Source organism: Lotus japonicus, chromosome 2 (assembly GCF_012489685.1).
Source record: "Lotus japonicus ecotype B-129 chromosome 2, LjGifu_v1.2".
Taxonomy (NCBI): domain Eukaryota; kingdom Viridiplantae; phylum Streptophyta; class Magnoliopsida; order Fabales; family Fabaceae; genus Lotus; species Lotus japonicus.
The window spans coordinates 73,135,839-73,158,718 of NC_080042.1; the positions used below are offsets into that span (position 1 = coordinate 73,135,839).

The 22,880-nt window shown below is 35.7% G+C and overlaps 5 protein-coding genes across 6 annotated transcripts; 1 reads left to right on the forward strand and 4 right to left on the reverse strand.

Annotated features, from left to right (window-relative positions):
- LOC130735655 (early nodulin-like protein 19) lies at positions 1 to 2,322 on the reverse strand. Its single transcript, XM_057587576.1, has 2 exons — positions 2,039 to 2,322; positions 1 to 629 (listed from the first exon to the last, which is right to left on the reverse strand). Exons 1-2 carry the CDS (start codon positions 2,229 to 2,231, stop codon positions 280 to 282), a joined length of 543 nt encoding a protein of 180 aa, XP_057443559.1. The 5' UTR covers positions 2,232 to 2,322; the 3' UTR covers positions 1 to 279.
- Positions 2,323 to 3,986: 1,664 nt separating this feature from the next.
- Positions 3,987 to 6,101, forward strand: LOC130739405 (uncharacterized). The gene is made up of 2 exons (XM_057591678.1): positions 3,987 to 4,679; positions 5,452 to 6,101. Exons 1-2 carry the CDS (start codon positions 4,158 to 4,160, stop codon positions 5,893 to 5,895), a joined length of 966 nt encoding a protein of 321 aa, XP_057447661.1. The 5' UTR covers positions 3,987 to 4,157; the 3' UTR covers positions 5,896 to 6,101.
- Positions 6,102 to 7,832: 1,731 nt separating this feature from the next.
- Positions 7,833 to 10,267, reverse strand: LOC130739406 (early nodulin-like protein 17). The gene is made up of 2 exons (XM_057591679.1): positions 10,075 to 10,267; positions 7,833 to 8,463 (listed from the first exon to the last, which is right to left on the reverse strand). Exons 1-2 carry the CDS (start codon positions 10,265 to 10,267, stop codon positions 8,126 to 8,128), a joined length of 531 nt encoding a protein of 176 aa, XP_057447662.1. The 3' UTR covers positions 7,833 to 8,125.
- Positions 10,268 to 14,257: 3,990 nt separating this feature from the next.
- LOC130739408 (chorismate mutase 1, chloroplastic) lies at positions 14,258 to 18,477 on the reverse strand. Of its 2 annotated transcripts, none has more exons than XM_057591682.1 (6): positions 18,136 to 18,477; positions 17,175 to 17,400; positions 16,961 to 17,047; positions 16,002 to 16,145; positions 15,115 to 15,207; positions 14,258 to 14,700 (listed from the first exon to the last, which is right to left on the reverse strand). In XM_057591682.1, exons 1-6 carry the CDS (start codon positions 18,291 to 18,293, stop codon positions 14,464 to 14,466), a joined length of 945 nt encoding a protein of 314 aa, XP_057447665.1. In that variant the 5' UTR covers positions 18,294 to 18,477; the 3' UTR covers positions 14,258 to 14,463. The 2 variants fall into 2 exon arrangements, with proteins under 2 accessions (XP_057447665.1, XP_057447666.1); XM_057591683.1 differs by lacking the exon at positions 18,136 to 18,477 and adding an exon at positions 17,517 to 17,708.
- A 1,809-nt stretch (positions 18,478 to 20,286) lies between these two features.
- LOC130737009 (uncharacterized) lies at positions 20,287 to 21,534 on the reverse strand. Its single transcript, XM_057588781.1, has one exon. The coding sequence runs from the start codon at positions 21,532 to 21,534 to the stop codon at positions 20,287 to 20,289; it is 1,248 nt and encodes a 415-aa protein (XP_057444764.1).
- Positions 21,535 to 22,880: the final 1,346 nt, after the last annotated feature.

Genomic DNA, 22,880 nt, shown 5'->3' on the forward strand with positions numbered 1-22,880 from the left:
AACACATAATGTCAATGTCTAAGTTAAATTTGAGATTCACATAAAAATGGAGACACAAAAAGAAAACATAATCTTCCATCAAATTTTTAATTCATCACTAACCAACCAAGCCATCCAATATGGGCTAAACAGCATCAAGTACCTAACCCTTAAAACGAAAAAAACAACCATAACAAATAATGAACCTGTCCTCACCTTTTACTCAAATAACGCATCCTTAGAAATAATTTAATTTACCTAGTCCAAGTTGTCTTAATTTCTCAGCCCCAGCCCCATCTCTTACAAAATGCCCAATGAAACCAAATTCACATAAAGCACATTAGCAACAACAATCCAAATGTAGGTGCACAACCCAGAAGGCAAAATAGAACCAGAGTGATTCATCTCAGAAGGAGATGGTGCCCCTGCTGGTGCACCTTGTTGGTATTGTTCAACCTGCACAGCAACTCTCATTCCATGAAAGCAGTAGCCTCCGCTAGAGAGGAAGTAGTATGTCCTTGCCTCTGTCAACTGAACCACGTCGCGACCACCGCGCGTGATGTTTCTGATGAACGCCCAGTCTATGCAGCTCTCGTAGCTTGTCTTGTTCACTTCCAGAACGTTGTAGTATCGCTTGTCAAACTTGAACACTTGATCAAACCAATAAAGTTAATTTTATTAACCATGGACCACCATATATAATAACACAGTAATACATATGTAAAAGGTAGTAAAGTACTAAGATTGTTATAATGTTACGAAAATGTTCTGTTTTTGTTTCGTTACGATTAAGGTTAGTTTGACATTATGTTAAGTTAATTTATAAACCAGATGATTATCCTAATTAAAGTTCCTTTTATATATGAAGGTTCGAATATTTCGTCTCCAATTTGAGAGTGGTGTTTGTTCAATGTGCATGTGACTCGTGCAGATCTTTTGTTTCAAGTTTCAACAGTTAAAGCTTCTCTTCTTGGTTAGTGAATATTGAAAGGTAGATTCTTTTTTCTTTTTCTTTACTGTTGTAATAATAATATTTGTACTTCTCTTGACTGTGCCTTTAACTTTTTTCTTTTTACTATATACTACCAATTATGACCGTAATTTCAAGGGCATTAGGGGCTAATAATCTGTTTCACACTTTCACTAAATGAAAAATACATTTTAGGTACCCTAATTTGATTCAGAGTTTTGAAATTGCGGTCCGCAACTGCAATTGTGATAACATCGCCAGGGTTATTCAGCTCACCGCAACCATATCACAATTGTAATATGGTCAAATTAGTATTAAAAATCATAACTTAATCACCACAATTTAAAACTGATCATGTTATCATCTGCTGTATGGATCAGGATTTATAATGTAAATTGTGCATAATAACCAAAAGGAAAAGGGTGCCGTACGTATTTTCTTTTTCTTGTCACTTTTATAAATATGAGTAGGAATGCTGGAATTATAACATTCCACTTGTCATAATTTGTTTGTATATGAAAGCAGAATTTCTTGTTGTTCTTCCTCGCTCTACCAAAAACTACATTCTCAATAACTAAGTTTGTATACGATGAAATGAAGCAATAGAAGCCCCATCTGTGTATAAGAAATTAACAAATGAGGTTTGAAATTAAACTGATTTTACTTAATTACTCTTGGAACCATCAATCTTTTAACATAGAACATTGAGGACCTCTAATGGCCACAGGACACTTGATCAAGAGAAGTTAAAACTCAAAAGTAAAAACTCTAGATATTCCCAGTTTAAAAAAATGTAGCTAATATATATGTATTAGGTGCAAATACATTTGTTCAACCCCTAAAATTATTTTGAGCGCTGAATGTGTGTTTGAATTTAGGTTGGAAGAAAGTGAAAATACATTCACTCAATTCATTAATTTTTTTTTTTTTGCCTCTAATTCATATTGTTTAATTCTCAATGGCAAGACAACAAGTGAAATCAAAATTGAGAATGGTAAGCTCGATTAGTCTTTTAATTTTGAATATTCACAATAACTAGGAATGAAATGAACATAAAGAGAAGAGGTTAATTAGTTTGTATGCACTTACAGAGCCAATCACCAACGTAGAAATGCTCTTGAGCAGACCACTGAGTGTAGTTGATATCCTGATGCCAACCTTTGGAGGCTCCCACTTTATGAAGCACTGGACCTCCTTCCACAGCCGCCATTGGCCACAACCCTGCAGCTATGACCACCATAACAACACTCACCAAAAGTACAATTCTGGAACCAATTTCCATAATCACTTTAATTTCTTTCTTTCTCTCTTCCAAAACAAATGATCACACACAGTGAGTATCTTTTGGACAAGTGGGTGATATAAATAGGTGATGATCAAGCTATAGCAATCTGGAAAAGTTGTATGTAGCTCTGTGTCTCGTGAGAATGACGCTGCTCTAAAGTGTGAATTGGAAGCAGTAGTGCTTTAAGGAACGTAACAGACACAGTGACAGATAGATGTACATGAAGCCGTTTTGATTTGTAGCAGCTAGCAAGCAAACCAACACGCTAATCGTGCCTCCCTGCCTGCCTGCACAAACAATTAGGCATGCATTAGCTTACTTTTTAATTTATTTTTTGAAAAGCTAATTTGTTTCCTTATACAAATAAATCACTTATATAATATTTTTATTATTTTTAAATGATAAATTAGTAATAAAAGTGTGAAAAAAAAAGAAATGACATATTTTGGTTGAATATATATTTAAAAATTATTGGGGTAGTGGCAAATTAGTCCCTGAGTTTGTAAGCGAGTTTGAATTTAGTCCATTTGGCGAAAAATAACATTTAGTAGTGGTTAAAACTCGCCAGTAATTGTAAAAATGACTGTCACTAAATGTCATTTTTCCTTAGAGGGGTTAAAATCAAACTCGCTTACAAACTCATGGACTAATTTGACCATTAACCTAAAATTATTTTAATTAGAAGGAAACTAATTTAATGATAGTTTATAAATATCTCATTTATATTTTAATTGTTTGATTAAAGAAACTTAATATATCAAAATGTTAGTTCATTAGTGAATGAGAAAAATAAACAAAAACAACTACAAGCCTAGAACGTCCCTCGCTAAGAAGGGTAGTAACCTCTCCGGAGAACAATCCAAAATAATAATATCACATTGCAAATTAAATCAATTCCAACAAGACAATCAATAGAGGCATTAGTTTCTCTAGGAACATGACAAAGGCAAATTTTCCAATTGCAAGCCAAAATCTAGTGAATTTCAAGAAGGCCCCTAACATAAATATGGAACCTAGAAGCATCAGTTGCTAAAGTGACACAACCTAATGGATGATCTAACCACTCAACTAGATTAATGAATTGACGCATTAGTAAAATCCATAGTCCATCTTCTATAGTACAAGAACTCCAGGTGATCAGCACATTGTTGTCTAATCAACTTTGGAAGAAAAATCCACAGTCCACCTTTTCTCTACAAATTTATGTCGTTTCTTCACCTCCATAAACCCCAAACAACTGCAACAATAGAACATAATAAGTAGAGCCCATTAGATTGTGTATCATAACTAGACTTCACTCAAGTGCGGGCAATCCCGAAGGCCATGGAAGATATCCTCTCACTATGAGAATATCGAGCAACCTAGCGAAAGCGATGACTATTAACTTGGAGAGCATTATGAATGATGAGCCAAATAACACATATTTTCCAGAGCATTGACTTTCCAAATCTAAATCCAAATCCAAGACAAAACATGCCCATTTACATTCTCATTTTGAATCAACCATTGATAAGCCGATAATTGACAATATAGAGCAAAGGTTCTAAACCCACAGGTCATCAAGTCTTTTTTTTTTTTGTGAAAGCACAAGTCATCAAGTCTAGTATCAATGGAATGAGTGATGGTTTAGATTTGAGGCTAATTGGCACGATAGAATTGTAACCACTCTAATTTATAGTCCAAATTGAAGAACTACCATCACCAAGGAAAACTCACTATGAATGTTATATTAATTAATTTTTGAAAACATGTGTAATATAATTTTAGGTCCTAACTCGTGATTTCGCCACGAAACAGAGTGCGGGAGGGAAGATTGGGGTTTCGGAGGGAAAATTTTGAGTTTCCCTCCCTCGTTCTTCTCTTCCCTCTTCAATCCCCCATCCAATCACTACTATTCCATTTCCATTTGCTCTCACATCAACAATGAAGTTCAAGGCGTTTCTTACAGAAAACGGAGTGATCCTACTAGAACGTCGATTCATCCCCGCACTCGAAAAAATGGGAAAAACCTGCCACCTCTACCTCACCAAAGACCACGCAATCTTCCTCCACAACCTCCTCAACGGCGACGGAATCCAATCCATCGCACAATTCCGCAAAGAAGCCCTCTTCGACGACTACCGCATCTCCAGTCAAAACGACGACCGCATCGCCTTCTCCATCGACCTCTCCCTCCTCCTCCGCGCCCTCCGCAGCAGCGTCGCCGTCTCGTCACAATACTCCGCCGCCTCCGCTGCTAACCCTAACCGTCTTCAGATCAAGCTTGTTAAGAAGCTTCCGCCTAATTCGACTAATCCCACGCCGTTCCTCACGTTTGAGACAAGTGGATTTAAATCTGCTGTGATTCAGGATATTCCGATCTCGAAGCCGTTGTCTAGAGCTCAGGTTGTTGAGCTTCAGAATGCTCTTGATTTGGCTCAGGATCTTCCTCAGACACTGCTTCAGGTATATTAGGGTGTGTTGTTCTTGTGAAAAGGTTAATTGATTATTCGTTCTTTCGAAGTAGGTTCTAATCGTTTATGCTATAAGATAAACTCATATATAAGTTCTTGCAAACGCAACGTTACTACTATCTACCGATTTCCTTTGTTGCGCTTAGTTCGTTCGATAATCGACTAGTTCTCTAAGCAAACAAGTAGTTATTATTTAATTAGTTTGTTTATTGAGTCGACGAACACAGTTTTGGGTTCGGCGAAGAGAGGTAGAGGGAGACCAAAAAAAACTTGGGAAGATATTGTCAAGGATGATTTCATATCCCTCATAATTTAGTTTTTTATCGAGCTCAGTGGCGTAGAGTGATCCATATAGCTGACTTCACTTAGTTGGATAAGACTTTTGTTGTTGTTGTTTGCTGGGTTGGCGTTTAGTTACTAGTCTGTTCAGGTCGTATGGTTAGTTTTTAACCGCAGCTCGTCAAGCAGGCTATGTTTGGATACTCGTTGGTCTCACTGCAAACAGATGTTAGCATGTCTTAAAGGGAAAAGGTGAGCGTAACTCTTTTTACATATTGAGATGAAAGTTCGTTTACCTTGCGCTCAATTGTTAACAAAACATACACGTAGTTGTTAGTTAGTTTGTTTGCTGGGCCTGCATTTAGTTACTAGTTTGTTCATGTTGTTCTGGTTAGTTAGTCACAGCACGTCAGTCAGTTGTTTGTGACTTAATTTCAGTTATTCTTGCTCTTTGTTTGTTCATTGAGTTCTCACTTGGAATGCAGGTGCCTGATTTGATTCAGATGCTTAATTTTGTGGACCGGATGAAGCATGTGGGAGATGTGGTGAATGTGTTCATAAGCAAGTATGGGGATTTGAGGGTGCAGGTTTCGACCACGTTGATCAGCCTCGGTGCCGAGTTTCGAAACCTGTTGGTGATCGGAGAGCAGGCCAATGCTCCTGCTGAGGATCAAAACCTCACCGCTCAGACGCGCTCAGCGAGGTCAATTCTGAGAGGAGATGCTCAGTCTGTGCAGGTGAGTGTGAAGCATTTCGCCAAGAGTCTGCAGTGTCACCTGGCCAAGCCGGATTGCGCTTTCTATGGGGTTGCTCCTCAGGGAAGTTGTTTGACGGTGATATTCCAGTTCTTTGTCCCTGGTACTCGCCACACTGATAAGTCAATCAGCTTACATTGCAGGCTTCCTGTCCTTGACCCTGGTACTGGTTAAACTCCCTACACCCTCATGGTTGTGTGTAAATCCTTTCTTGTTAAGCTTAGAAATTCTGTTGGCAAAATAGTAAGAGTAACTGATGTGCCAAGCTCTTAACTAGATATCAAGTTGATTTTTTGTATTCAATGCCAAGTTTACATTATGTGTATGATAGTTATATGGTTAGAGTAACATGAAGGATATAGGACTGAGAAGTTGTTTTAGCAGTATTGTTCACTTCTAGCAGTGTCATCTGGTTAACAGGCAAATAATAACTTGGCAACATTCCTATCATTCACAAAAAGTACAAACTAGAGTCAGAGGGACCAAAAGTATGGTTCCTTACCAAGGTGAACATGATAGAAACTAGAGAAAGTTGTTCTGTGATCATTCTCAATCTCATTGAGTGAAAAGTGAGTCAATATCCTTTTGTAAGTTCAACCAGTTCCCTTATACATTTCATGGTGCTTCAACTAATTTAATCCAGAGTAGTTTCAACTGTCAACTAAGAAATACTCCCTCCGTCCTGCATTTTAAGACCCCTTATTATAATGGGGGGTAGAGGAAGTAACTATTTTAACAATCATTAACTAACTAAATTGTTGTTTTGTGATGCTCCCTCTCTAGCCAGGAGATAATTGAGTATCCCTAACTGGGGCATAAATATTCGGGAGTGGTCTAGTTAGTGGATCAACTAGTTGATATGATTATATCATTATATGAATGACCAGGGACTAGCTTAGGAACTTAGATTGGATATGCTTGTAGATGAAATGACTACCAATGTCCACATGTTTGAACCTCTCGTCAGATGATGTATTGCTAGCAAGGTGTATCACGGATTTGTTTTTGCAAAAGACCATGGCTGAGGAAGATGGAATCTCAAATGATCTTAGGATTTGATTTTAAAACCATAATTTATCACTGGGAAGAGCTATTAATGTCCGATATAGGTTCTGCTGAAGATTTTGAGACTGTCTTGTTTCTTTTCCTTCAAAGTAATCAGAAGCTTAATAAGACAAACTAAGCCTTTACTTTGTCAAATTAGATTGGATTGAAATTTCTCATTAGAGCCTTAAGCCACTTATATCAAAAATATTACTAGACCCAAAAGAGAATAACAAAATCCACCCTCAAATTCGCATCAGATTACAAGTCACGTTCACTCTAATGAAGAAAACATATTACATTCTAAGTTTAAGTCCGTCTAATATGGCTGGTAATTGTATTCAAAAATAAATGTGACGCCCATTTAAAACGTAAGTCCTGTCTAATATGGCTTTTATAAGACAATGCCAAGCTTGGACATGTTTGTATTGTTATTATTGTTGTATCATATACGAGGGTGGAGCTAAAATTTGTGAGGCAGACAGGCTATATTGGTTTTCTCGATAAATAATTTACAACTCCGTTTTTTCATCAATTATTGGCATAAATTAGTAATATACAACACATGTCATATGTGTTCTTTTGGTTGGTAAGAACATGACACTTCTCATAATTTTATATTCGATTCTCGCTATCCTGCAAGTACCTTCTATAAGCGACCTATAATCTCAGATGCATACACTAATCTGTATTCTATTCTCGCTGTCCTGCAAATACCTTCTATAAGCGACCTAAAGTCTCAGATGTATACTCTAATCTGTGGTCCTGACCGGAGCCGAACCCACCCAAACCATCCTAAGATTATTGATGTGATGCTCGAAAATCTGGTGACAATTGCAGGTAAGCTCTTTTTTATTAATTACACACCCCACCCCAACCTCATCTTTTTATTTTTCAATTTAAAACATGTATAAATAGCCAAAAATGAGTTTGAAAAAGCAACCCCTTTTTCGTTGACATCAATTTTGGACCCAGAAACAGTGGAAAGTAAAATACAGTGATGCTACATGCACATGGACAAGGCCCTACCTACTAGTTGAAAAGCATAGATTACTACATTCCCGCAGTTTCCGCATTTGAATTCTCCAATAAATTAAACTAAACAGGTTGGTGACATAATTTCTTATCAAACAGCAATACATTTTGAAAATCAAACACCAAGCACTACCTAACTTGAAACATCACCCTTTGACCTATTTGAAGTCAACAACATCCAATATCACCACCATCCAAACAACAATTACCTTCAGCAAAATAAAAGAAGGAGAAAAAAAATGTGAAACACAACATGAACATCACCCATTTGGGATTATTTCAGGATGTGAATTGTGGTCTGAATATCATGGAATAACACTGCCAATTACCGTGAATAAATGAATGCATCCCATGCTGCTCCAATGGCAAAAACAACAGGCATGAGAAGAATGGCCCCTCTAGAGGAAAGGCTTGGTGCCCCAGCTTTTTCAGGGGCAGCTTTGGGTGGAGGTGGTAGCTTTTCAACACGAACGGCTAACTTCATGCCGCCATAGCAGAACCCATTGCCGCTGATAAAGTAGTAATGACGGGTCACATTCAAAGGAACCACATCTCTTCCAGCTCCTGTGGTCCAATTGTGGATTGGATGCTCAGCAATGCAATTTTCATAATTCGTCTTGTTCACTTCTAGCACATTCATCTGGTTCCTATCATACACAAAAACTGGTAAACTAACCACAGTTAGTATCAGGTTAAGCAGAAATTAATGACTTGGCAACATTCCATCATTAGGTTGGAACTAGAAATTAAGAGAGACACAAGTTTGTTCATTGCAGTTGCAAACAACTGTTAGTGTGCTTCCATTAGATATATTATAAAAAACCAAGACCCTTATGAAGCTATAACTGGTATTTTGCTTTTCGTTTGCAAATTAAGCCATAAATTGAGGAGGAAAGTTCTTAATATTCTACTTTTTATTTTTCCTGAAATATGGATGTGACACTCCGTTTAACACTTTTTTGTGTGTTTAAACCACAACTATCCTCAATAGAGACAATCGTATTCGAGCCGCATATGACATCTATGGATGGCAAAGCTCTTTCTAGCAAGTATTTAATGCAGCTGAATTAAGCCATAAATTGAGGAGGAAAGTTCTTATTATTCTACTTTTTTTTTTGCTGAGATATGGATGTGACCCTCCGTTCAACACTTTTGTGTGTGTTTAAACCACAACTATCCTCAATGGAGACAATCCTATTCGAGAGTCGAGACGCATATGACCTCTATGGGCGGCCAAACTCTTTCTACCAAGTATTTAATGCAGCTGCATTCACAGAGACTAGAACCCAAAAACTTTGCTTAAGTTCACTTTAACTTGTTACCTAAGGGTCAATTAGTCAGTTAGAAACTTGAGCACTAATTCATGATATTCAGCAGCATAACAAAGCATACTAAAATACCTAAAATTGTTTACAAGTTGAAAAATATCTGCAACTTCCTATATATGCTTCACATTGCAAATGCTTGATTGATAGAATATGCCTGACTTTTGTGTCCCATTGATTGTGCCATGTTTTCTGACCTTATCTACAGTATTATTGGTAACAAAGACCCAGAACTTAGATCACTAGGGAAAGAAAGTGCAAGAAGAAAAGTAGTGACAAACACAAATTAAGTTACAGACTTATTACAGTCATAAATTTATTAATTAAAACAAGCTCAACAAAGAGAAAATAAGGGCTTTTTGGTTTTACTGAAACATGATAGGCATGAATAAGCACCAAAATATAGAAGCCATCAATAGAAGCAGCCAAAAGCTATGGATCTGAGAATGCAGAAAAACAAAATAACAGGATAAAAAAAAGGATCCAAACACACTGATTTTCTAATATACAGTCTCTCTTGACAGAAAACAGTAAATAAACAATGAAAAAAAATAGGGAGGGAGAAGAGAATTCCAGATGGCATTGCCCTCAAAATCTCAACTTTTTTCACTGTTAATTTCCAATTTTAACAAAACTTAAATTCAGATGAACTGACAAACAGTAACACATCAAAATTCTTCAAATCTAGCACAACATGACAATTTTCTTCTCTTTTCTTTCCACAAATTAAGTACAGGCAGCATAGATTTAGACCCTCTTGGTTCACAAAACAACAAATTAAGTAGCAAAAACAAAAAAAATCTGAAAACTTTAGCATATATCATACTCAAACATGTTCAGATCCAATCCAGAACCCAGATAGAGGAAGCAGAAACAACAAATTATGAAAGCAAAGATTGAAACTTTAAGTCAAATCATCGAGAGAGAGAGAGAGAGAGAGAGAGCTTACAGAGCCAGTCATCAATGTAGAAATGCTTGTCCCTGGCCCATACAGTGTAGTTAACATTGGGGTTCCAGAATTTGCCATCACCGACCAGCCACCGTTTAGCTGAGACCTCTGGGACCATGAGAAGCACAGCAAAACCAAGGAAGAGAAGCACCATGGCTGGTGACCCCAGCATCTTCTTCTTCACCCTCTCCATGAATGAATGTTCTGTTCTGTTCTGGAGCTACCTTTGTTCAAAACTCTGGAACACTCTTGTCTGTTGTCTCTGTTCTAATATGTGCTGTTTTTTTTGCCTTTTAAGGAACATTTTGGGTTCTTTTGAGGTTTTTTAAATAATATATTATTTTCATTATTTTGAGAGTTGTCTGTCCAAGCTGTGATTATTTGTTTATTTTATTTTAAAGGCTGTTGCTTTCTAGATCTACCATTGATTGTTTATCCATATTGGGAAATTGGACAGTTTCTTTTTGAGTTTTTTTTTTAAGGTTGCAAATGAGCCGGGTCAATCCAATAAATTCATCCAACCCAATCTGATCCAATGGTAAAAATGCGGGTTGAATTTGGCCAACGGGTCTACCGGATGGATTTTATTACGATCCAATCATCTTTGATCGGATATCGGATTGCATAATAATCCATCCAACCCAACCTGAAATCCAATCATGTAATAATAATATATTATTTAATATATATATTTTTAATAATTTTAATTTTTACCTAACCTACTAATAGGGTATGTAATTTATGGAGACTTGGATCCTATTATTTGAGTGATTTTTAGGAGACTTAGAGACTAATTTGTTTGTAATTACTTGTCATATTTAAAAACTTGAAGTACTTGTTTAGTTATGTGTTGTCGTATAGATGTGTGTAGACGGTAGTTATTAACTTATGATGTAATCGCATATTAAAGACTTGAAATACTTGTTTTTTAATATTTTTCAATATTTCAGATTTATTTTTATTTTAATATAGCGATCAAATCAATCCATCCCGAAGATTGTCAGATTGGGTTGGTTCGAATTCGTAGGTAAAAATTCACAAAATCTAACCCAACCCAACCCAAACAGTTATGATCGGTTTGGGTCCTGATTAACCTGAAAATTCATCCAACCCAACCCATGTGCAGCCCTAGTTTTTGGGATAGAAAAATCAGCTAAAGAATCTTATGGTTATGGGTTTATTTTTATATCATGGAAACAAAGAAAGATTAAGAAGAAAAGACAAATATGAGGGTCATCATTCTCCTTGTTTAATTATATTATTCAATGAAAAAATATTTTCTTTAATTTTTCATCCAAAAAATATTAATTTATTAAATTTTATGATAAATGAATGTAATTAAAATTTTATTTAATTATTAAATGGAAATTATTTGTCTTAGAAAAATAATTTCAAATCCGACCATAAAGAGTTATATATATATATATAATTATATATTTTTCGTTTTATTTCTATTAATTTTAATTTAATCATTATATGATAAGATGATGAAACCAAATTGGATTTATGTGTAGAATCATTAATTAAAAGTTATAGGAGTCAAGATTGAATATGAAGCTAAAGCGCCAAGACTCATATGGTCATATAGTATCTTCCATCCTTCTATGAGTATCTCAAGCCTGTTTTGATATATGAGAAGGAAGTTCTAAGTTTTGGAGAAGTTGCTAGTAAAATTAGATTGAAGAAAAAAAAATGAAATGTGATAATAACATTTCCTAAGGTTAGTGTTGATAGCCATATGTGAAGAAGAGTTACGTGAAAGTGCGTGAAAGAAAATTTATGTGTTATAAAAAAGTTCACATGGTATCATTCGTTCTCTAATCATCTTTAAGCAATGGCCATGTTTTTTCTCCAACTTTGAATTTAATCGTGTTATATTTACCAAAAAACAGTTCCTAGAATAAAATATGATGAAGTTGGGGATACAATATGGAGGAATGCCATTCATAATTTCTCATTGTTCTCTTTTCCCCCTACTATGATTGATGTTGATGTTAATTTATTGAACAAGTATGATTACAAATATGCTTTAGCCAGCTATTTGGTAAAAAAAAAATTGATATAAAAAAAATTTGTAATTAAAAATGTATAAATAGGTATTTGACTTGAACATTTAATAAGACGCGCAAAGCTCCACCGTCTCGAACCTAATTCAATATTTTAATACGGAGCTGGTGGGACAAGTGTGAATAATATCACTTACTCAATCTGCTTAGGTTTTGTTATACTCCACCACATACAAGCCTGTATGGCTATCAATATCATCAAGCTATCATCTATTTTCTGAGATTTTTTTTAAAGAACATATTCACAAACCACAAGTAACTTGAGAATTGAGATATCTCATACCCACAAAAACAAATTGTTGAGCGAATAGTTAAATTGGTCCTTAAAAGTGTTGGGTGCTGATAAGTTCGTCCCTAAAAATTGTAGAGTAAATGATTAAATTGATGCATTATGCACACCTTGCTGATTGTGTAAAAGTTGGTTAGGAACTAACTTAATCAATGCTTTTTTTTCTGACAACTTAGACTAATTTGATAGACGTTTTACAAATCAGAAACTGCAAATGTATTTTTAGTATATAAGGACAAACTTGTTAACGCCTAATACTCTCAGGGCTCAAACCACCGGAAATTATGTGACGCACACAACTTGGATCATAAAATTACGGAGAAACTATAATATTATGATCAGATGACTTGTGAAGAGGGTAAACTTATCAAACCATAGTTTGTGTAAGTTTTTTTTTAATTAGTTTTTACTACTTGTAGTTGCGGACTTTGTGCATAAGTTAAACAAATTTTGTATCACATTCAAACTGTGTTTCACCAAAAAAGAATCCAAGCATTGAAAGTTTTAATTATTTAAAAAAAAAAACAAAGATTTGTAAACTAAACTTTATGATCTATGATGATGTTGTTTTGTTGTCCAATTTCTTAATCTCACAATTGTTTTCTATTGTTGAGGGTGTGTGGTGTATGATGTATGATGGTATATCATTATTGCTTTGTTGCGGTGGAGGCAATGGTCCAAGAGGTGACTCTAATTAAGCTTTCACAATAAGGACGTTTCAAATTTAAGGACACCAGTCCTGTAAACCGAATTAAGCTAGAAAGCTCATAGTTTCAAATTCAAGGACCCAGTCCTTTAAACCTCTTCTAGTTTTTCTTTTCTCGTTTTAAACATTTTGAATTGGATAATTATAATGCTAGATCATGCTTGGCATTTGGCAACAATCATGAAGGGTGTTAAGGGTGGCCAAATGTTTCAGAAATATTTAACTTTGAAGAATTTATAAACGTGCCTTAACTATTCTACCCAAATACATATTTTCATAATTATAAAAAAATATTAAGAAATAAACGTGCCTTAACTATTCATCCTTAAATGTGTAGTGATGTAACATCTTGAATGAGCATGTTTAATCCAGGCATCTTTGAACAATCAAAATTTGAGCTGAACTTTATGAGATCTAAGCTTAACCTACTTCTAAAAAATGCAAGCTATTAATTTGAGTGTGTATGCTATGCTGTTAAAAATCCATCTACAAGATATGCCTAACACATGTAAGCTACTAAGGCCCCGTTTGGATAAACAGCTTAATTAAGCGCTTATGGTCATAAGCGCTTATGTCCTTATGACATAAGCGCTTATTCATAAGCTATTTTTAAAAATTTATTGAAATAAATTAAAAATAAGCTGTGTATAAGCATAAGCTGTTTTTCATAAGCTATCCTGAGTAGCTTATGAAAATAAGCTGAAAATAGCTTATGGCAGACCATAAGCTGTTTGCATAAGCTCTCCCAAACACTGGCATAAGAGCTTATGCTGTCAGATAAGCTCAAATAAGCTCTTCCAAACTTGGCCTAATTTCAGGGTGCGCCTATCTAAGAATATCTCACGCAAGTATTCCTCGCTATCAGTTGGACCATACTACCACATCAGGACTTGATGACAACATTTTTTAAAGAACAAGCAAAACAGTTTCTGGGTTGAGTTCAAAATCACCAAACATGGTCATCACTGCCTTCTCTCCTTTTCCAAACAACCAAACACTGACAAACTGAGTTTTCTTCTCCAGAAAAATGTTGAAACTTGAAGCATCTAACCCTTCATTGTTCACTTCCTTTTACTTTTAATAGTGAATCATGAAAGTCACAATGAAAACAACAACAGAATATAAAAAAATATGTCATGAACTACTATATAAGAGCACAATATGTTGACCCTCATGCTAATTACAAAAGCAAGAATTTATAGACACAATCCAAATTTCAAAGAAAGACACCCATCATGTACTTCAGAGACATTCATTGCAAATATCATTTTATTTGGAAAATAAATGTCATAATATGAACATTGTAATTGAAAAGGTACCCATAATGTTCAGTCCAGCTTCCTTAATAAATATGCAACTTGAACTTCCTTTGTCAATGGCATAATCCAATCACTATATAGATCAGCAACCAAGCTTGGATTAATTTTGTACACTGGCTCAGTACGATGTTCCTTCATATTTACAACCACTTCTTGCCCATAAGTCTTTGCCTTCATCTCTACTCTCCTTTTAATTGCCTCTTCAACTTCAGGATATGTTAACAGGTCCATCAACTTATCCTTGTCCTGCAAAGTCATGTCAACAAGACATAGTTGATGATATGAATAGCTTGCAGAAAAATGAAAATAAAAACTGAGAGTGTCCCTTTGCAACATACAATGGTTTGCAAACTCAAACTAGTAAGCATGTCCATCAAAAACAGTACTATTAAAGGTTGACAATACAAAGATGAGATGAAAAATCTAGGTTGCAGAAAAATGAAAATAAAAGCTGGAAGTGTCCCTTTGCAATATACTATGGTTACAAACTCAAACTAGTAACCATGTCCGTCAGAATCAGTACTGTTAATCACAAACCAAATACATCCATGACCAAAAGCAATTAGTTGATTTACCATTGTTAATGTTGAACCTCCAAGAAAGTAAAAAAGAACAAGAATTGTATCGAAGTCTAGCCCCTCTAGCAAGTATTATTTTTACCTGTGCAATAATGGCAGCTTTGTAGTCATTCGGAGAAGCTCGAAATTTTGCCTCAGCAACAAATTTGCCATAATGGATCCTCTTTGATAGCGCCTGTAGTCACAAGAAATCATGAGTTTACAGTAATATAAGAAGTTATGAACCAGAATTTGCAATTACAAATCTCTACTTAGAGGGAGAGAATCCTTTTGAAAAGAAGGCATGCCAAACTTGCAAGCTGCAGTAATATGTATAAACCCTAGCTCATGTTCATATTAGGCAATAGGCTTATATCAGTAATGGGTATCAGCTTTCTGTTGCCTTTTTTTTTGGGGGGGGGGGGGGGGGGAGGGGGTATATATAACTGATTTTCTATGAAAATGAAAACCAATCACTTTAAATTTTTTTTTTTATCACTGCACAAGGCCTGTCCGTGTTGCAGAGCATGAGATGAACCTAAGCAAGAGTACATTGGTAGGAGAGCAAACCAGCTCCAAACGCTCCATAGATTGGGAAGATGTTATGCAGGAAGGACGAGAGATTTGTCACCAGATAGTACATGTTTTAGTTTCTTTAAAAAAAAACAAAAAACCCATTAACAAAATCCTGTTTTAAAGAAGAATCAGCTGTTATTATTCAGCATCAAAGTGAAATATTGTTTTGCAACTGTTTTAAGCAATATCAAACAAATCGATCTTAAATTCTTAATACATGTAAGAAATTAAACACCAAAGAGGACATGAAATGAGGACATGGATATATTCATATGTATACACAGTAACACTACATGCTTTGAGATCACTTAAAAATGAGCGAGTTTAACAATTGAAAATGCAAGGTAAAAAAAGCCCGAAAATCATTTCAACTGACAGATGAAATTTTAACTAAAGGAAACTAGTAGAGTGTACCTGCAAGCACATTACATCACACAAAGAAGAAGATCCAGAATTACCATCATCTCCTTCCTTGACTAGTTGTGGGATAAGGACTCTGAAGTATAAATCCCACACTTTAACATTTATATTAATTGACTCAGCAATAGGGTGCAATACCTATTCAGATATTACACAGAATTCAGTGATGAAACAATTAGTACAGGACCAATTCATACATTACATAGAAAGTCTGTGAAGAAGCAATTAGCACAGAAATGACTTAGCAGCACAACCGTTTATGTAACAGAGAGAGCTCATGATGGAAGAATTCTAGTAGGTATACAATGTGGCATTCAATTGAGTGTGTAAACTAATATTATGTGCATACGCAACAGAAAAATTATATGATTGATAGGACAAACTTGGTGAAGAATTAAGCTGTAATTTTTGAATTGACACGCAGAGTCGCAGACTGATTTTGCTTTCTCCTTTTTGAATACTGTAATTATTACTTTATATGTGTGTTTTGTGTTGAAATGGTCTAATGACCTATACATTCATAGAATGAGTGTATCCCTACTTGGAATCCATTTTTTCCTTTTCATGTAACCATGCTGTTTTCTTTTCACTATAATTGAAAAGGGAAAACTATCATTTCAAATTAATCAGAAAGGATCACATCCTGCACCCGCTTCCTACTTCTGAGGAATTTTATGTTAAATATTCATCTTTTTACATAGTATAATGTTTAAGCCAGTTTCCATTCAGTTTTTAAAATAAGTGAACAGAGAGAGTAGACAAGTTATCTTTACATCCACATAGCTAGTGTCACTACTAATTTTATGGATAGGAACTCCTTAACCTCTTCCCATGTTATAAACTCCTAAATAATGACTGAAAGCATAGTTCTATCTGTGTGAATATAAAAAATTTACTGGCAAAACAAAATCCTAAGGGAACACCCTTGATGATTGTTGAGGAATATTATTTACCTGAGGGTATTGCAAAGGCGGTAACAATGGTTCAGGTAAGCCATCAGGAAAGAATGGATGCTCATCAGGGCTCTTGTATCTACCAACCTTCAGTGTAATGGAAATCCAATCAGAAAAATTGACATCTATATATTAGAACTTAGTACTTTCACTTTATCTTTTTTTTTATATAAAATTTATGTGTAATCTTTGCTTTCCAGGCTTAGGTCCATACCTTAGCATGAAGCGTCTCAGTTTCCCTGACCATGTATTCTACTAATGAGCCATGAAATCCATCCATGGAGAAGGCATTAGGGTCATAAGTATCTTCATTGTAACAGTATTGTGCTCGCTCCAATAGGCTAAAGATTATGCTATCCTCTTGACGAATTAAAGAATGCCTTATATGATCAAGGGTCAAGTTTTCACTCTCATCAACCCTTTCCTTTGTTGGCACTGATCTACAGGACAGAAATAGGGTAACCTTAATATTTGATTGACCAATATAGAAAGCAAACAAGATAATGTCTTTCATATAAACAAATATTTGGCACTTGTAGATTTAAGGATGCAATACAAGAACATGAAACTGTACATCCAAAGCTGACAGCATGAGTGTGAAATTTGATTGAAGTTAAAAGTCAGAATATCCTGCAATGAGCTATTACGAATTGGTACCCCTAGTATCGAATATATATCAATCAAGTACTATCTCTAGAGTGAAGAGACCCGATTATCAACAAAAAAACAGGCATGTACACCAGGAACAGTATAAACAACTAAAGAAACAAGCCTGATAAGAGTCTCTTGTTCATCCAAAAGTAATGCATTGTGTTTGGATTTAATGTTGATCAATATGGCATCAAAATAAAGCAAAGATAGACCAACTTTGTTAACATTACTGATCATGTATACATAATACCAAACAGAGTTGCATGGTCACTTTCCTCTTTGCTGACCTACCAATTTCCAAGGACTCTACCTTAAAGGGGAAGAACATAAAAGAGCAATACAAAATGGTAATTGATTCAATCAACAAACACTTCACAACTGCATGTATTCCAAACCATAAAAACAAAAACCAGACATCAAGTATCAAATTTGAGAACCAAATCAGAAAGGCCAAAAATTCAATCTTTTTGGATGAAAAATTGATTCTATGAGAACCCCAGAATCGAAAATAAAACTATGCTCACCCTATTGAAGCCGCATGTGTACGAACAGAAAGATTATTTTTTTGGAAAAAATCAGAAGTGGGGTGGAAGGGAAAAGAAGCTCTGCGAGTTGTGAGATCAAAAGCGCAGGAGGGTCTTGGAGACACTGAGAAGGTGGTGTTCAAAAGCTTAGCCTCCATTGAAAAGAGAGAGGAAGTGAATTGTGATGATTGAAGAAAAATGGGGAATGGAGAAGAAGCATATGAATATAGAGGCTTGACGGCGTGGTGGTTGGTAGGTGTAGGTGAGGAAGAAGAGTATTAGGTGGAGCTGAGGCTGATAGTCCACAAAACACAACCAGGAGAAAAAGGGTGGGTGTCACCAAACATGGGTTAACATTTGTTTTGTTTTGTTTTGATGCACATGTTTTTCCATTGAGATATGACCAATTGATTTTCCACACATTAGAAATTTATTTTTATGTTGGTCTTACATGACATAATTTGATTGGATTTTGTAATAAAATTAGTTTATACTGACAATGCATTAGAATTAAACTTGTTTTTCATTCGAAACACGACGAGACTAGATGTATGAGGAGTTAGGGGGTGATAAAATGGGCTTTCATGCTTCATTGATCGAGTAGTTAGTTGGGTCGAGAGACCATCTTTTTAATTTTTGAGTGGTAAGTCTTAACTCAATTCATATTTGTTTATTTAGCGTGAGTGGTGATTGTTTTGTGGAGATGAACAATACTCATTAACTTAGATGCTTAAAGTATTTTTGTAATTTTTATTAAATTTACTTGTTTTTTGTACACATCGAAATAAATTTTAATTAAAAATTACCAATAATTGTGCCATGTCAATTCTAGTTTGCAACTAGGCAATGCCACCCGAGACAAATCCTTTAACGAGGACTAATCCCAGCATTTTCCTAAACACAAACCTAAAAGTCAGTTTTTATTTTTGGTTTGAGACAAAAATTGAACCATGTGACCAAAATGATGTTTAACCATTTTTTATTTCCTCTTTCATAATAGGTTTTTTCATCACTCCAACCTAATACCATGGGAAATCTTGTATCCGAACCAAGAACTCGTTAGTAGGTTAACAAAGATTTATTTTAAGAAAAATGCTACGAACACTCACTTTAACATTCTCTTGTTAACGCTTTATCATTGGTTGATTGGAATTTATGTAAAGTCAATGACTCCACTTCTAATTTAGTGAGACTCACATTAATTTTAATAAATTAATGAGAGAGTATTAAAAATAACGTGTTAAAAGAGTGTTGTTAGCACTTTTCTTTAAGCTCTATTGAGGTTGCACAAAAACTTTTTAAAGTTTATGGGAAAGGCATTGTTACCAATCAACCATAAGAAGCACATGACTTTTTTAGGAGCACAACTCTATCTAAATTAAGCTCCGCAGCCTCGAACACAGTCACTTATTGAGCTATATCCAGGTTAACCTACATAAATGTGACTTGCCTAGTTACGTTAGGTTAAATATTTCTTAACATTTTTACTTAGTAAATGGCATATGTAAAATTACTCTTTTACGAAATTCATTAAAATTTAAATATTTTTTTTACATTGAAAATATAAGTTACACCCTCTTAAAATTGACCCCTAATCCTTTCATTTAACTCATATGTCACTAATCTCTTACCACTTGAACTATTAAAATAGATTAATGGATATATATCATCAGCCCAAAATTTTAACTACATATTAGAATATATCCTAACATTAAAATTCCGTATAATCTAAATCCTAAATAAATTAACTAGTTACCATAAAACACTTCGTGAAAGTAACTCCAAAACTTACCAATTGAACAAGGTAACTTAAAACATGCTTTACTCACATGCCATGAACCAAATAACATCTAAAACCTGCACATGAATCAGCCAATTCATAAACAACACAAAAAATAAATTATTGTTTTTTCTTTCAACAAAATGCCAAATCAATTCAAATACAAACAAGGAAAACATAAATTATCCTAAAGCTTTAACGGATCCACGCCCTCGTCTCCTCCTTTTGACCAATTCAGCTATCCAATTATGTATTTGAGTAAGGAGCCCTTGAAGTGATCCAACTCATCCTACCTCGTGTCCATAAGAGGACAATACATGTAACGCACTACATGCTTTTTTTTTTTTTTGAAACTGGATAATATATTGAAATCAAAGCGCCATAGAGGCTAAAACATCCGAAGTCACCAAAAGGTCCAATTCCTGGGGAACCTCCTCAATCCAAACAACGTTGGAAAATTTTGAGGAGTTCTTAGCCAAGAAATCAGCCACACTGTTACCGGAACGACGAACAAAAGAAAGCTCAAAACTAGTAAATAAAGAGACCATGTCTCGACAATCATTCAAGAGAGAAAATAAATAAGAATCCCCCGGCCTATTCTTCTTCCAAGCCTCAAAAAGTTGAAGACAATCCGTCTCTAAAACCACCCGGAAGAAACCAAGGTCCTTAGCCAAAGATACGCACCAACGGAATGCTAATGCTTCAGCCATAAGAGCAGAAGGTGCACTCATAAAACCAAGAGCAGCTGCCGCCATCACCTCACCATTGTGGTTCCTAGCTATCATACCAAACCCAGCTTCACTAGCTGCTGTCCACGAGGCATCAAAGTTGAGCTTGATGGTGTTTCCAACCGGTCTGCGCCAAGTTATCCTGAGCTCCTCTACACGAGTTGGACTGGACTCTGCATGATCGCTGCTGCCCGCACACTCCAGCGCTGGAACACGATGCAGCAAAGCCTCAAAGCTTGCTTGGACCCCATGATGCACAAGATTATTCCTCTGCTCCCAGATTGCATATATCAAAGTCAGGCCATAGTTAATTACCTCTGGGTCATCGGTCTCAAATAACTGTTGAAAATAACTTGCGGGCTCGTCTCCTTCCCGGAATCTCAGGCTCAAAGGCGAAGCAAACCACCACCGAAGCACCACGGGACATTGGAACAGCACATGAACTATTGTCTCCTCTGACCCCAAGCAAAAAGGACAGCCCTCGTCAAGCTCCAATCCTCGCTTTCTCAAGGCTTGACGCACGGGTAAGATATCAAGCGTTGCCCGCCAAGCCACCTCCTTCACGCGTGGTAGAACCTGAGCCTTCCACAGAGATCGCCAGAAGCGTTTGTGTTGGCCACGTCCTCTTGCATCAGAATGTGAGGAAGGGGATGCCGCATTCTGGGATCGATGCTGCCGCACAAAATCATAACCAGTTTTGGTGGTGTAGGTCCCATCGGTTGTCAAGGGCCAAAAAAGGACATCCGGTAATGGACGCAATGGTAGAGGGATTGACATGATCTCCTTGGCTGTGGGGGGCCAGAAAACCAACTCAATGAGATCTCTATTCCATACCTGCACATTATCAACAAATAAATTTGACACAAAATTTAAGTTAGCAAGTTGTGCCATGTCTTCCCGATATATCAAAGGATATCCCCTTGGAAGCCAACTATCCTTCCAAATATCAATCTTTTTTCCATCACCAACGCACTACATGCTTAAAGTATTCAATTCTTTTTCATTCCAAAACTTATTTAATTCTTGCACTCATGAAATGTTCATTAAAAATATTATCTCCTTTAAGGCTCCAATATCGTGACATTCATTCATAGGTAAGAATAATCATGTTCCTCACCCTTTTTCAACACCTTAAAACTATCCTCTCATGTTATTATATTACTGTCCATGAGATTCACATCAAGAGAAATGCTTAATCACTCCAAAGAACTCAAAGACCACGGTCACTTTCAAGGAGATCAAGGCTAGTTTCCTTAGAAATTAAACTTCAAGAAGATTTCTCCATCAAATTAATATTCCCAACACTCATATTAAAGAGACAAATGACGTCTCTACACAACCTGAACATCAACTCAAAGAAAATAAAACATTTATATATTTAAAAAGAAATTTACAAGTTACTTTAAGACTATTACATGAAAAACTCAAAAAAAGGAAGTATTTGGACCAATAAGTGAATTTGGGCTTTTAAATTGACCAACAAAGGACGTAGACTATTCTGAACTTGGAGCCTCTGAAACTTGGCAAAATGGACCTGCAGGTTTAAATTAAAAAGATTGCGCAAGAACCATTGACCAAAAAAAAAATGATTATAGGATTGACTAGATTTTCGCTAGAACTTGACCAAGAACCTTTTCTCTTTGACCTCTAAACTGTGACCACCAAACCAAGGTTAGTAGATGGGGGATCTGAGACACTGAGACTTATGAATAAGATGTTAATGAGAGAGTGTGTGAACTAAATCTAAAAGATATTTGAAGTAAAGTTGCTTCTTTAAGTGCTTTTTTTTTTGGTTAAAAGACGAAGGTTAAAAGAGAATAAGAATTAAATTAAGACAAGTGCAATGATATGTTGTGAGAGATGTTGAATTTTGTTGAGGGTTTGTAGTGGTTGTTGAGGTTTTGTTGAGGATGAGGTGGAGGAGAGAAGTGTTGAGAGTGTTCAACAAAGTTGAGAGAGCTGCTCGGTGTCACGTGGCGGCTTCGGATTGGTGGTAGTCAGGCGCGTGGGAGCCACGCGCAGATAGGGCGTGTCAGCGCCAGTGGGGAGGAGAGAGAAACGGCTGGAATGGATAGGGGGACGCGTGGCAGAAGGTGTTTCGTTGGCCGGATTTTTGTTTTTAAATGTTTTAAACTCAATTATTTCGTTGAAAAAAAAAATTTGGAAATTTTTTTTTAACCAAAATTCATAACTTTTTTTCCTCTATAAATAGAGACTTGGTTCGTTTGATTTGGACA

Bases quoted from the DNA above. Each gene is read 5' to 3' on its own strand.
- LOC130739405 (XM_057591678.1), top strand. From the start codon at position 4,158: ATGAAGTTCAAGGCGTTTCTTACAGAAAACGGAGTGATCCTACTAGAA. The intron at 4,680-5,451 runs GTATATTAGGGT...CTTGGAATGCAG, and splicing joins TTCCTCAGACACTGCTTCAG to GTGCCTGATTTGATTCAGAT.
- LOC130735655 (XM_057587576.1), bottom strand. From the start codon at position 2,231: ATGGAAATTGGTTCCAGAATTGTACTTTTGGTGAGTGTTGTTATGGTG. The intron at 630-2,038 runs GTAAGTGCATAC...GGTTTGATCAAG, and splicing joins CTACGTTGGTGATTGGCTCT to TGTTCAAGTTTGACAAGCGA.
- LOC130737009 (XM_057588781.1), bottom strand. From the start codon at position 21,534: ATGGCACAACTTGCTAACTTAAATTTTGTGTCAAATTTATTTGTTGAT.
- LOC130739406 (XM_057591679.1), bottom strand. From the start codon at position 10,267: ATGGAGAGGGTGAAGAAGAAGATGCTGGGGTCACCAGCCATGGTGCTT. The intron at 8,464-10,074 runs GTAAGCTCTCTC...TTAGTTTACCAG, and splicing joins CTACATTGATGACTGGCTCT to TTTTTGTGTATGATAGGAAC.
- LOC130739408 (XM_057591682.1), bottom strand. From the start codon at position 18,293: ATGGAGGCTAAGCTTTTGAACACCACCTTCTCAGTGTCTCCAAGACCC. The intron at 17,401-18,135 runs GTGAGCATAGTT...TCTGTCCTGTAG, and splicing joins ACACATGCGGCTTCAATAGG to ATCAGTGCCAACAAAGGAAA. The intron at 17,048-17,174 runs GTATGGACCTAA...ATTACACTGAAG, and splicing joins CTGAGACGCTTCATGCTAAG to GTTGGTAGATACAAGAGCCC.